Genomic DNA, 14288 nt, shown 5'->3' on the forward strand with positions numbered 1-14288 from the left:
GGGGCGAGGCCCGCACGGGGCTCACACACATAAGCTGAGAAACAGCAGTGAGCCTGTTTTTGGGCAGCGTCAAGACAGCAACAGTTTACCCAGATTAGCAACGGAAATGCCGCAATTTACTTTCAGAATAAAGGTATTCAAATTCTCACCTTTGAATACAAAGGTATTTCAATTAATGAAACGGCAAATCTTGTACCAAAATACTGATGTTAAGATTACATATGGAGTGAAACTGTGGCTGTAAATCACTACTCAAAATTAATATTAAGGTTGTTACAATGAGTTTTATTTTGAAAGCCCTAAAGTGGAAGACCTGCTTTTATATTCTGGCTGACTTGATGCTCATGCGCTAAATGATGGAAAAAAGAAAAGAAGGGGGAAAAGATAAAGTGGCCGAACACACCAGACGCCAATCCTACGCTGAAGCAACGCTGAAGCAACGCGGCGTGGAGGCAGTTTAACCTTGTTAACAGGGGAGATCGATCACACCAGCTGCACGCAGCGCTTTGCCTCGCCATGCCACGCTGAAGCCACACTGCACGTGTGCTGCAGCGATAGTTTCAGCGTGTGGTCTATTTTTCAAGCGTGCATTGCGCTGCATGCGAGCATTCTGTCAAGCCAGGCAGGAAGTCGGTAACAAGAATGGCAAAGAGCATCCTGTACATTTTCAAAATAAAATAAAATGTTATGATTGATAAGTTGTTTGTCACTTCTGTTTACACATTCTAAACAGAAAGCCTGAAAGAGCATTTAAGAAACATTGGGGTTGTCCTACAACCCAGGTTTTACGAGTGAGAACGAGGATTCTCACATATGCTGAAGCTTGCTCCAGCAGCACTGACTGAATGCCTTTCTTAAAAAATAATAATAATAAAAATAATGAATTGCTTGATGCTGGCAGCTTCGTCATCATTATGGGCAGTTAAAAACAAAAACAATAGCAATACCGTTTGTCCAGGAGCTTATTGATACTCTGATACTGACCAATCAGGAACTGGTACCAATTTAGAACCGGTCCACATCCCTAGCCGGAAGTACCGCTGCTGGGAATTGAACCCGGGTCTCCACGGTACCCAGATGCCCCAAATTGACTTATTGTTGTGTGTGTGTGTGTGTGTGTGTGTGTGTGTGTGTGTGTGTGTGTGTGTGTGTGTGTGTGTGTGTCTGTGTGTGTGTGTGTGTGTGTGCAGGTCCTCCAGGGTCTGGACTACCTTCACACCAAGTGTAAGATCATCCACACAGACATCAAGCCAGAGAACATCCTATTGGACGTTGAGGAGGTTTACATCAGGCGATTGGCTGCTGAGGCCACCGTCTGGCAACGAACCGGAGCCCCGCCCCCTTCCGGCTCTTCAGGTGAGGAGCAGCCGTGTGATTGACTAGATGGAGACACAGATGCCACATCAGATAGGACCGCCTCCTCATTATATCTTATAAAATATGTATAATAATGTCTGTATAGGAGATAGCTTACCTGTCTGTCTGCCTGTCTACCTGCTTTCTGAACTGTGTTCCTTTCTTCTCGTGTCTATCCTTCCACTGGTTCTAACAGCTGTTTCTCCTGCCTATCTGTCTGTCTGCTTGGCTGTCTTGTCTGCTTGTCTTTACTTCCATTCTTTTTCCTGCCCTACCCCTCTCTTCCTGTCTCTCTCTCTCTGTGTGTCTCTGTGTCGCTCTCTCTAGTCAGCACGGCTCCCAGAGACACTCAGGTAAGTGTCCAGGTGTGTGGCTTACAGGTGTGATGCTATCTGTGTTCTGATTGGTTAACTAGAGCCGGGTATCGTTAGGATTCTGACGCCATTGTTTATTCTTATTTAGTGTTGCAGTATACCGATTAGACCGATATGGATTTTTGTGACCAATAACGATAACCGATATGGCGGCCAATATCGTGATTTATTTTTCTGGAATGAAAATATAGAGCTTTTCTAAGTGGATTTTGTACCGATACGACTATACAGGCCAGGGTAGCTTACTCAGAAGGCTGCTTTCTTACACAAATAACTTTATGAACGAAATATTTAACATTAGAAACATTGTCAATGGAATATTAGTCTCCCTGGCCAGCCTCCCCTCCCTACTGTGAGAGGAGTCTGGCGCCGCAGGTCTCCATAGTGGGATTGCGATGGGTGGCGCTTAGCGGCAGTGCCATTGGAAAATAGTTTCCAACAATCCAACTTGCCGTTTTCAGCGTGTAGCAACGAGCTAGCGTAGGTTTCTGCCGTTAGCTTGCTAGCTAGTTAGCGTTGTTGTTTTCACTGAGGCGGCAGGGCACTATTTACAGCGACACACAGGGAGGAGGGAGCGGAAGCCGCTCTGATTGACAGGGTCGGAGCCAATGACAGAGCTTGTAATAAGCCGGGAGCGGACATCCGGCAGCGACTGAAACAGTCGCACCAATGGGAGAGCAGAGTAGAGCAGGGGAGGGCTTATCCCTGTTATGGAGACCTGCTGCACCAGACTCCTCTCACGGTAGGGAGGGAGGGGAGGCTGGCCAGCGAGACTAATGGAATATAGAAATGTACTAACAAAATAAAAAAGTAAAAAATAAAAGAAATGGCTAAATAAACATCAGGCAGACAGACAGCTTCTGAAAATATGCTCTCAATATGGTTTTGACTTTGACATAAAATACAATGTCAAAAAGAGTAATATTATGATTATCCCAAGTAGGGAAGACAAACAAGCAACCTTTCCTGACTTCTATCAGTCTGTCTATCTTAGTGTGTGCAGTGAGATCAAATACAGTATTTGGGCCATATTATCTCAAATGACCTATCATGATAGATGATAGGGACATGTATAGACGGTGCCGGAAGCTGTACGCTCAAGCGAACATAGCTGGTGCTCAGAAGCTTTGAAGATCTCTCTCTTCAGAGCTTTTTGCACACTGCTCTATACTGCCCACCTGTGGTGTGGCTACAGACAAGGTGTGGCTACAGACAAGGTGTGGCTACAGACAAGGCAGCATCAGACGCCTCACAGTGGCTTCTAACAACAGCACGAGGCTGCTGCTTCAAGTACCAAGAAGCTCTAGTGCAAGTCATCTGTTTGTTAAGTGTTGTGGTACTACCCACCTGCTCTGCTGTGTTATGTCATCTTATCTTTAAAGTCCCTAGAAACCAGAAATATTTTTTTAATATTTAGCATTTTGAGTTCATCACATCACAGGAACCTATGTTAATAAGCCACCAGCCAAATTTGAACGATGATGAACGTCGCAAAGTACATAAATTTAGGTTTGACAGTCATGACAAAAGTCATGAGAATCAATTCGATTTTAGACCGTCTTTTCTCCCGCGGACTGTGTGGGCGTGTCCCGTCTGCAGCAGGTCTCCGGAGAGAGAGAGAGAGAGAGAGAGAGAGAGAGAGAGAGAGAGAGAGAGAGAGAGAGAGAGAGAGAAGGAAAGAGATGGAGTGTGTGTGCGCGCGTGTGTGTTCGCTCGTTGCTCGGATACTGACAGAGAGGAATACTGACAGAGAGGAAGAGATCTCTGCCGCTGCGAGTGCACAGCGCTACTGTGTGTGTGTCAGTGCGCGTGCGTGTGTGTGATTAGATTAAATCTTATGACGTGATAAGATCATTCATTTTAGCACCGCGCGCTCCGCTCTCTTCAATGAGGAAGTGGAAATCCAGACCTTGTAGAAAAGTGGCGATTTTGGGGGTTAGGGTTGAAACTAATGTCAACTACTTTCTGAGGCGCACAATTACTCACATAAGACCCTACATTTAATAGTTAGAAGGTTTTTGTGGATTTTGGTTTCCAGGGACTTTAAATTCATATGTAGGGTATCTGAGTCAGTGAATGATATCATCTCTGTCATAACCAAACCCATATGCAGCTCTGTCTGGTTCTGTCCGGTTCTCCCTTAGATTGTGGAACCATTGGCGCACATGTTTGTTTAGAATCTGATCTTTATGGAATGCTCTTTTTCTTTTTCTTCTTCTATGCCTTATTTATTGTACTGTGCTGTTTTTATTGTGCTATGGAGTATGGACGTCCTTTGGGTCTGAAATAAACGATTGAATTGAATTGAATTGAATTGAATTGAATTGAATTGATACATGCCGATCACTCTTCACCGTATGCCAAACTCGACTAAACTCTGTTCATGTTGCCTTGTTATCTGCAAGCGCTTCACAGCGGGTTTGGGTTTGGCCAGGTTTAGGTGTGGCCTCTTCTTTGTATTGTATTTTTTGCTTGTACAAACACCTTGTAACCTTGTTCAGAAAGCTGCTATACAAATAATGTATTATTATTCTCATCATAATGCTGATGTGGTGGAAAGTGACATATCCCACAGATAGATAGACAGATAACAGACAGTCTTCTGGTGTTTGCCCTGCATCCAGTGAAAATCACTAACCAGACTACTAACATTTAGATACTGGGTGTTGAATTATGCAACTAACATTAGCTGCTACAGTATTCGTTTGATAAAGGAAGTGAAGACTGTTGAAAACCATAGTCTGTGTAATGTTATTCAGATAGCATCTATAGATGGTGTCTATCTAACAGACAGCATAACGTTAGCCAGATTGTCGTCAACAGTCTTTTTGAAGATAACGTTAGTGAGAGGCATGCTAGCGAACGCTAACAGATTCTACTCGGCGATGTCATTCATGCCAGCCAGCTAACGCTAGCCAGCTAACACTAGCCAGCTAACGCTAGCCAGCTAACGCTAGCCATAACTATTGTCTGCTGCAGCTGTAGCTGTATCTCCCGTGTACAAATCCATCCGTCTGACACATTTTAATTCCATCTATTTATGTGACTTGTCTTGCCAGCCTAATTCCCTAATTGGCTAATGTGTAACATTAGTCAGACGTTTTTGTGGCTCTGTCGGTCTTCTAAAACAAGCCAGCCCAGAGCCCTTCAGCCCAGAGCCCTTCTGCTTTTTAAAGATCTATGGTCTCTCCTGATTCTAAATATAGCTGAATTGCTTGGTTTGACCAAGTAAAACTATTTGTATCAGAGAAAAGAGTATTCCCGCACACTGTCCTTTATTAACTTGCAATAAACTTTATTCATTGACAATGTTTTGGTCGTTAGACCTTCATCAGGTCAAAGCAGAAGCATTTTACCAAATGTCTATGGAAAAATAAATGGCAGATAAAATCCCTTGGTCTGTATGCCTAATGGCTCTCTATTTGTGACCCTGCTGTGTGGGTCTGGGTGTGTACAAACCTCACTTGTTTGATCTGCTGTCTCTCCTGTGTGTGTATGCACACATGTCTGTGTGCGTGTCTGCATGTGTGCGTGCGTGCGTGCGTGTGCATGCGTGTGTGTGTGTGTGTGTGTGTGTGCGTGCGTGCGTGCGTGTGTGTGTGTGCGCGTGTTTAGTTTGGTAAGCTGTCTAAAAACAAGAAGAAGAAGTTGAAGAGAAAAGAAAAGAGACAGCAGAGACTGTTGGAGGAGAGACTGGAGGATATCCAGGTACGCACACACACGCACGCACACGTCTTTTTAATACTGGATTTCTTTGACATTGAAATATAGTTTAACTGAAAAACAAAGAAAAAAATAAAAGTTACAAATTAGATAGACTAACAAAAAAAAAAAAAAAAGGTTTTATCTCGATTACCGTAAATTCCGGACTATAAGCCGCACCTTTTTTCCCGTTTTTTGGCCTTTTTTGGCCCCTGCGGCTTATATAACGGTGCGGCTTATCTATGGATTTTTTCAAAAAAACAAAACAAAAAAAAATCTCTCTGTTTTAGCACTCTTTCTAACTATAAATCCACTTCTGTTTTAATTTCCTCTCTTGCCCTCTTTTCACCACACTGTATGACACTGTATGACACTGTGTGCACTGTAAATAACAACACAGGTGGTGTTGTGTTATGTTGTTTTGTTGAAATGTTAATAAATGGGAGCTTCCTCAAACAGCCATCTCTTTCCCGACAATCCCCTCTGTGCATGAACCCTTACATATGGTAATTAAACATTAAAACACAAAAAAAAAAAAAAAATACCATTAAAACACCCGCGGCTTATAGTCCGGTGCGGCTTATATAAGAAAAAAATAGTCAACTTTGCAGGTGCGGCTTATAGTCCGGAATTTACGGTATCTTGTTTTCATATTTGTGAGAAGCCAAATTGGAATTGAGTGAGAAAGGTCAAATAATGACATTACAATAGTCTAATCTGAATCTTAATTTGAAATGAGATGATCCTCTGTTTGCTTCAAATGGCCAATATTTTCCATGGGGCCCGTAATCCTGATCCTACACATAAATGAGACCCCTGGTCATTCTGCCTTCAAAATAAAAGCATGACAAGTGTCTCTCTGCCCTGTCTGTCTCTCTACCTGTCTGTCTCTCTACCTGTCTGTCTCTCTACCTGTCTGTCTCTCTACCTGTCTGTCCAGAGGATGGAGGAGGAAGACGATCCTACAGATGAGACAGAGTCGCACTGTGAGTAGAAACAGCTGTTATCAGTATAACTGTAACAGTCTACTGTGAGGCTGTACCAATATAATTTTTTCAAATTTGAAATTTCATTGAGGTTTCCCCCCAATATTTGAATGTGTCCTGTGACGTCGTTATGACAAAAAAAGGAATAAAATGATTAATCGCAATAAATATGAGTCTTTTTCTTAAATCATGAATATAACTGTAGTGAACATTGCACAGACAGTACAGTGCAAATCTTATATTAATTAACTTAAGTGTTGCATTACTGCCACCTACTGGATTCTTTATGGATTAAAGCTGTAATCCTGTATCCTGTATGTAATTCCTCATACATCATGAATGAATTGGCTGGAGGGACATGAGGATCCCAGTGACCCTGGAGACAAAACATTTAGTGCATAATATAATGAATCATATTGAGAATCAAAGGAGGACTAAGTTGAGGCCAGAAAGTTCATAAAAATTCAGGAGGAATCCCACACAAAAATTCAAGATTCAAGATTCAAGTTTATTATTTGTCCCAGAAGGGCAATTTGTGTGCAAGCAGATATAAAAAGCATAGCGAATACATGAAAAAACAAAACATGAACAAATTAAAACAAACATGGAGCATGTGCAGCAGTTTTTCAGCAGAAAATGGATCAAGTAAACACAGGATAAAAGTAAAGTAAAAACACACCTCAAGGGATCTGTACAATGTACTTAAAAGTAGTAAAGACACGTACAATGTACTTAAAAGTAGTAAAAGACACGTACATGAACTTAAAAGTAATAAGAGTCCAGGACTATTTGAGCTCGCATAAATAGGTAGGTAAAAAATAAATAAAGATATATCTCGAATATAAAATATATAAAGAATATTTGTAGCAGCAACATTACCTACCTAAGAAGAGAGACAGAGAGAGAGAGTGCATCATCTCCTCCGCCCAGCAGCGTTTAAGCTGCATGAGAGACAGAGAAAAGGGAGCGAGACAGAGAGAGAGAGAGAGAGAGAGTACACTATCTCCTCCTCTCAGCAGCATTTAAAGCTGTGATGGAAACAGGAACGAAAGACAGTTTGTATCTGTTTTTCGTAGCCCTCGGAACCTTTAGCCGAAGACCCGAAGGGAGCAGCACATACTCTGGGCAGAGAGGATGAGTATCGTCCATGCGAATGGACATGGCCTTTTTAAGCACCTGTTTGTTAAAAATGTGGTCCAGGCTACTAAAATTTACTCCGGCTATTTTAGATGCCGCTCTCACAATCCTCCCGAGAGAGTTCCTCCCTTGAATACCAAGGTTTCCATACCAACAGATAATAGAAAATGAGATTACAGACTCGATATAGGCACAATAAAACAGTTTCATCAGAGTCCTGTCAACCTGGAATCTAGCAAGCTTCCTTAGGCAAAAGAGACGTTGTTGACCTTTTTTGCACAGCATTTCACAGTTTAGATCGAACTTCAACTTGCTGTCAAAAATTGTGCCAAGATATTTATAATTGGTCACCAAGTCTACTGGTTGATATTGGTTTCTCCAAAGACAAGACTTCATTAGGAGATAGTTTGGGTCAATGAAGAAAAGCAAAAAAAGCGTCAGACTTAGAAGAATCAGGTGATACCTCAGAGCTATAAAGATTAGAAAAGAAAGTGTCAAACGTATTGTTGATTTGCGTGGGATCTTTCACCAAATCCCCCTGAGGTTATTTGATGGATGTTATATTGGCAAAGTTCTCACAGGCTCTGAGACTCCTAGCAGTGATCTGCTAGGCCAAGCATCTTCAAAGTCATGTTTCTGACGTTTGCCATGTATGAGAAATTCAGCGCGTAGCCTGAGCAGGGAATTCATTAAATTTATTTCGATGTTCCGTTGGGACAACAGATCAGGAGTTATATTCGAGTGCATGGCCTGCTCAAGTTGCCTGAGGTTTTGTTCTAATTCATGTATCCTGCTGTGACACATTTTATGCAAATTGGACGCAAATGCAATAGTGATTTGTGATAAAGCCTTTCACTGCATCCCCTCGTATACGTGGATTAAAATTGATGAATGTAGTGATGAAAGAGAGAATATGAAAGACACCAAGTGTCACTTTTTTGATTGATTGCTTTTGGCACACATCCAAACCGGAAGTCCCGCCTCCTCGTAGACGTGGCACTGATTACATCACCGGAAGTGGTTCTGTTCTATGTTCTAGAATGTTCCATGGCACTGTTCCAGACCCCCCTCCCTCCCCCCTCCTCCTCCTCCTCCTCCCCCCTCCCCTCCCCCCCTCCCTCCTCCCTTCCCACCTCCCTGTCCCCGTCCATATGTCCTTTTTTGATCCGGGCCTATGCTACGTGGATGAAATGCGTCCTCAGACGACCTGTGGTTGCCTGTTCTATTTAGCTGTTCCAATGGGTCTTGATGTACTGCTCAGTCAGCATTTATCCTCAGATGACCGATGTGGACAATACCCTCAACGTACAGTTTGCAGATGTATGGCCCCTTAATGATCTGTTAGAGATCCCAGAAAAACAACGCGAACCTGTACATTAAGTCAGGAAAAAGCCCGCGCTTTTCTCTATAAATGCCTGGGCTTCTGCTGTCATCTCTGCACCGCTCCTCAAAAATCTTCAGAGTATTCTGCGTCGCTGCCACCGCCGGTTGACCAATGGAGAATCCTGTACATGACCTGTAAGTATGTACCTTCTATAATTAAAATTAAACACTATTGCTATGTTTATAGGATGTAAAAAATGTATGTGTATTCTGTTTTTAAAAAGTTATGTTTTAAAGATGTTGATGTGTTTTGAGGACTTTAAATGTAGATGTAGAGAAAATTAAACACTATTGCTATGTTTATAGGATGTAAAAAATGTATGTGTATTCTGTTTTTAAAAAGTTATGTTTTAAAGATGTTGATGTGTTTTGAGGACTTTAAATGTAGATGTGGGACTTGGCTTTTTGGTCTGCTGTATGCTGTAAGACGTGTGTGTGTGTGTGTGTGTGTGTGTGTGTGTGTGTGTGTGTGTGTTTGTGTGGGAGACGATGGGGTATTGGCTTTTTGGTCTGCTGTATGCTGTAAGACGTGTGTGTGTGTGTGTGTGTGTGTGTGTGTGTGTGTGTGTGTGTGTGTGTGTGTGTGTGTGTGTGTGTGTGTGTTTGTGTGGGAGACGATGGGGTATTGGCTTTTTGGTCTGCTGTATGCTGTAAGACGTGTGTGTGTGTGTGTGTGTGTGTGTGTGTGTTTGTGTGGGAGACGATGGGGTATTGGCTTTTTGGTCTGCTGTATGCTGTAAGACGTGTGTGTGTGTGTGTGTGTGTGTGTGTGTGTGTGTGTGTGTGTGTGTGTGTGTGTGTGTGTGTGTGTGTGTGTGTGTGTTTGTGTGGGAGACGATGGGGTATTGGCTTTTTGGTCTGCTGTATGCTTTAAGACCTGTGGGTGCGTGTGTGTGTGGGTGTGTATGTGTGTATGAGTGTGTGTGTGTGTGTGTGGGTGTGTGTGGGAGACGATGGGGTATTGACTTTTTGGTCTGCTGTATGCTGTAAGACGTGTGTGTGTGTGTGTGTGTGTGTGTGTATGTGTGTGTGGGTGGGTGTGTGTGCGTGGGATCATGACGTTGCGATGGGGCCTTGACAGATTCTGGATTGAGGCCGCGGCGGTTTCCTCAGAGCGAGAGAATGGAGGAATGGCTGCTCTGGCTGCTTTAAGACCTGTGGGTGCGTGTGTGTGTGTGTGTGTGGGTGTGTATGTGTGTGTATGTGTATATGTGTGTGTGTGTGGGAGAGAGAGCGGTTGCGATGGGGACCTTGAGCTGGGGTTCCTCTGTCATGCTAGAATGCTAGAATGGAATGTCCGGTTCAGAGGGTCGGGTGGCTGAGAGAGGGAGAGAGAGATGTGCTATGATATGGGCTTTAAGACATGTGTGTGTGTGTGTGTGTGTGTGTGTGTGTGTGTGTGTGTGTGTGTGTGTGTGCGCGCGCGTGTGTGTGTGTGTGTGTGTGTGTGTGTGTGTGTGTGTGTGTGTGTGTGTGTGTGTGTGTGTGTGTGTGTGTGTGTGTGTGTGTAAGGGAGACGAGGGAGGGGCGAGAAATGTAGAGCGAGGTGTTCCTTAGCTTTGGCCTTCTGTATGCTTTAAGACGTGTGTGTGTGTGTCTGAGAGATGAAGAGGGAGAGAGATGTACAAATGTGGGACAATGGCTCCCCCCTCTGACGGAGTCATGCTACATACGATGTCATGACAGCCTGAGATGAGACCTATAGGTTTTGTGAAAATTGACTTTTTGTTTTCTTTGTATTTCAGAAAAAACACTGGATCATACCATCAATATAACAGTGTTGATCAGATTGTACAGACAGGTATGTTAATGTGTCTTTCTCTACATTGTGAGAAATACTAAAATTATAAAATAAAATAAAATATATATATATATATATATATATATATATATACTCATATATATTTCTCTGTCATTTTTTTCTTTTCTGTAGATGTTTCAACATTCATTGATTTAACTCAATCAGATGACAGTGACGTCGAAGTGGATCAAGGGTTCCTCACACCCCGTAAGTTGTCTTTTCATCCTTTCTTTCTTTAAATCTTTGTTTTCAATCTTTGTTTTCACAGGCTGTAATTTAATGTGTATATCTCTTCTCTGAAAATATAGCCCCGGACGCTGATGATGTGACTAGCGATCTTTTTCGAGAACGTGAGAGAGTCTACACGCCTCTTGAAAGAGAAGGTAAATATATACATATAAATAGTAATATATTTATATATACCAAATAACATGACAGAGCCCTAATTAACTAATAATAATTCAAAAATGTTGTATCTTTTTTAGCCCCCACGGCGGATGAACGAGCTGTGAGCCGGTCCCTCACAGAAGAGTTTGAACACGCATCAGTCATCGGCGAGGGATATTGGCCACCCCGCGCCTCCCCTGAGACAGAGTCTGAAAATGAAACACAAGGTTTGATTGATCTTGAACAGTTTAACCCTTTTGAGAGTGAATCTGCATCCCCGTATAACACTGACTTTCCTCGAGGGCCTCATAATAGTCCTGCCCTATCTAGGGCTTCAATTAGCCCGGCAGCGACTGAGCTGTACGGGGGTTCGACCCTAGAGCGCCCCCGTAGGAACAGTGAACCCGCCCTCCCATATCTCCCAAGAATCCCGGCGTTCCAGCCCTATTTCCGCCCCGTCCCTCATCCCTTCCCACCCCCCATACAACTTGTACGGCCCATCCCTTCTACACAACCTCCCCCAGCCGGACAACCCTCCCAACCCTGTGTATGTGTCAACGGTCAGTTTATCCCGGCCACTACTGCTATAGACATAGCTGCTGGTACAATGAGGGATTTATATCGAGACGTAGAAAGATTGTACACCTACTATCAAGACCAACTGGTCTGTCGTCTGAGAAACCCTTAGCCTCACCCTGTATGTATGAGTGAAAATAAAAAAATTCTGTGTGAAAATAAAATATTCTGAAATACAGTTATGGAACAACATCCTATACCCACAGCATTAATCTCTTTGATCGATGAAATTAATTCATCTACCACCTCTCCAAATTTAGAAGCCGTAATGGCTGATCGTGTGGGTGATGCTAGAACCTCTATTCAAAACCCTTCAAACGATGTCTGGCTTCCTACAGAAGCGACCCTACAGTCAATGTTAGATAGCTTTTCATACGGTCAGCTATCTGATTTTGAATGTCTAGAGGCTGCAAATTCACTCATGCACATGGAAACATTAAACCCTGAATGTGAATTTGCTGTAGAACAAAATAATTCATCAGTCTCTCAAAACCCTTTCAGAGATCCAACTGATTCTCAATGTCTCTGTGTTCCTGATGCACCCCCCCCTCTCTCTCTCTGATGGTCAGCCCATGCAGGTAGGAGAAGGTGCTGACCAGGGAAATAATTCTGATATTGAGATGAGGGATGTGTCTGATGAGGAGGATATTGCAATGGATGTGGATAGCGCTAGGGTTTCAGATAGGGCCAGGGCTGGTGTCAGTACCGATCCAGATAATATAAGGGTGATTCATCGTGGTCGGTTTAATAACATTGAAATAAGGCAATTTCTAAGTATAGCGCCTCCTGATGCCGATGTGAATTTTGCCCAATATTATGCTCAGGTTAACGGTGGTTTACATGATCTAATATCTAGGGCTTTAGAAACCGCTAATGTCCGGAGGAATGATCTAATACAGGCAGAATTAAGAGCGAATAGTCTTCAAAATAATGTCTCAATGATTGTGAGGTATGGTGAGGCTGATTTATCGCAATTCGACCAATTATTGGATCGCCTGGTTCAATCAAATCAAGAAGTTTTTACCGATAGCAGTCTCGAGCTCATTGTCGAAGTGGTTCAACCTCCTGGTGGTGGGGCCAGGAGAAATGTTACTTCCTGTTTGTCTTCCGAGATAATACAGAAGAAAAAACGGCACCTCTTCATCATTCCCAATAAAACTAGCGCCTGCTTTGCAATCAATTTAACGGCTGTGCTTAATCCTGAACTCACTACTGAAGAGCTCATTTTAAAAGGACAAGAGATCCACACCCAGGCCGGCTTTAGTTTAAACACTGAAGTGTCTTTTGCAGACGTTGCCAAGTTCGAGCTAATTGTAAAATCTAAAATAGTAATTTTTTACCAGATGTTTGGACAAAAAAATCTCTCCATTTTTCAAACATCCCCTGAACCGCACGAAAAAACTGTATACCTGTTTTTATTCGAGGGTCATTATTACGGTGTCAGGAATGTACAAGGGTTTCTAGGTGTTAAGTGTTTCTGCACTTTTTGCCATTCAGGTTATTCATGCGATAAGTCACATAGGTGCGCAGGGCATTGTAGTGTCTGTTTCACAGATTGCAAGCGTGTCACACCATTTGAAAAAACACCATGCTCTGACTGTAATCGTATATGTCAAAACCGCACCTGCTTTGAAAGACATCATGAAAAAAAAAAAAACAAAAAAAAACCTGATTCTATAAGAAGCGTCTGCCGCTCCTATAAAAAGTGTCTCAGATGTCAAGACGTCTATTACATATCCCTTGAAAACCCCCAGCCTCATAGTTGTATAATCAGGATGTGTCCTGTATGCCGCCAGCCCCTTAAACGTAAGAAGCCGCCTGCATCTGTCGAGGGAGAAGCAGGGAGAGTGGTAGAGTTGCCGGAGGAGGAGGAGGAGGGAGAAGAGCATATTTGTTACATGAGAACTAAGAGGGCTGAAGCAGAGGAAGAAATGAATAGTAAAAAGATTGTATATTTTGATTTTGAAACTTCCCAGACAAATGGCATCCATATTCCTATTTTTGTAGCATCTAAATCGTCGACAGGTGAAACATTTTCTGCAACAGGATCAACGTGTGCTCGCACATTCCTATGTCATTTCAGACGTAAGCGTTTTAAGGGTACAACGTTCATTTCCCACTACGGGAGGGGCTACGACCATTATCTGATATTAAACGCATATGTCAAGGAAAATATCACGCCTTTTATAATTGCTCAAGGCAGTAAAATAATCATGATTAAAGATGAGAAGTTCCATCTTAGATTCTTAGATTCATTCTCATTCTTGCCTATTGCGCTGAGAGAGTTCCCGAAAGCCCTTGGATGCAAAACCGCTATGCGTAAAGGGTATTTTCCCCACCTTTTGACAGATCCTTCAAAGATGGGGTTGATTTTGGATAAACATCCAGAGCCGCATTTTTACGGTGCTGATCAAATGAAAGTGAAAGAGAGAGAGAGCTTCATGGAATGGTATTCTACCGTGAAGAATTCAAGATTTGATTTCTCACAACAGCTTGAAGCGTACTGTATTAACGATGTTGATATTTTGGCAGAAGGCGTCGGTAATTTCAGGGACGAATTCATCAGGGTGACAGGTGTCGACCCAT

General features: G+C 42.8%; 1 protein-coding gene across 1 annotated transcript in view; it reads left to right on the top strand.

The window, feature by feature from the left end:
- Positions 1 to 14288, top strand: part of srpk3 (SRSF protein kinase 3) — a gene marked incomplete at both ends in the record, with an annotated part of 49965 nt that overhangs the window by 9388 nt on the left and 26289 nt on the right. Inside the window, 4 exons of the mRNA XM_083641298.1 lie at positions 1191 to 1356; positions 1684 to 1709; positions 5346 to 5438; positions 6373 to 6418. Coding sequence (XP_083497424.1) covers positions 1191 to 1356; positions 1684 to 1709; positions 5346 to 5438; positions 6373 to 6418 — 331 coding nt within the window. The remainder of the gene's footprint in view (positions 1 to 1190; positions 1357 to 1683; positions 1710 to 5345; positions 5439 to 6372; positions 6419 to 14288) is intronic.

The sequence above is a fragment of the Poromitra crassiceps genome (genome assembly GCF_964638095.1).
Source record: "Poromitra crassiceps genome assembly, chromosome: 8".
In the NCBI taxonomy this organism is placed as follows: domain Eukaryota; kingdom Metazoa; phylum Chordata; class Actinopteri; order Beryciformes; family Melamphaidae; genus Poromitra; species Poromitra crassiceps.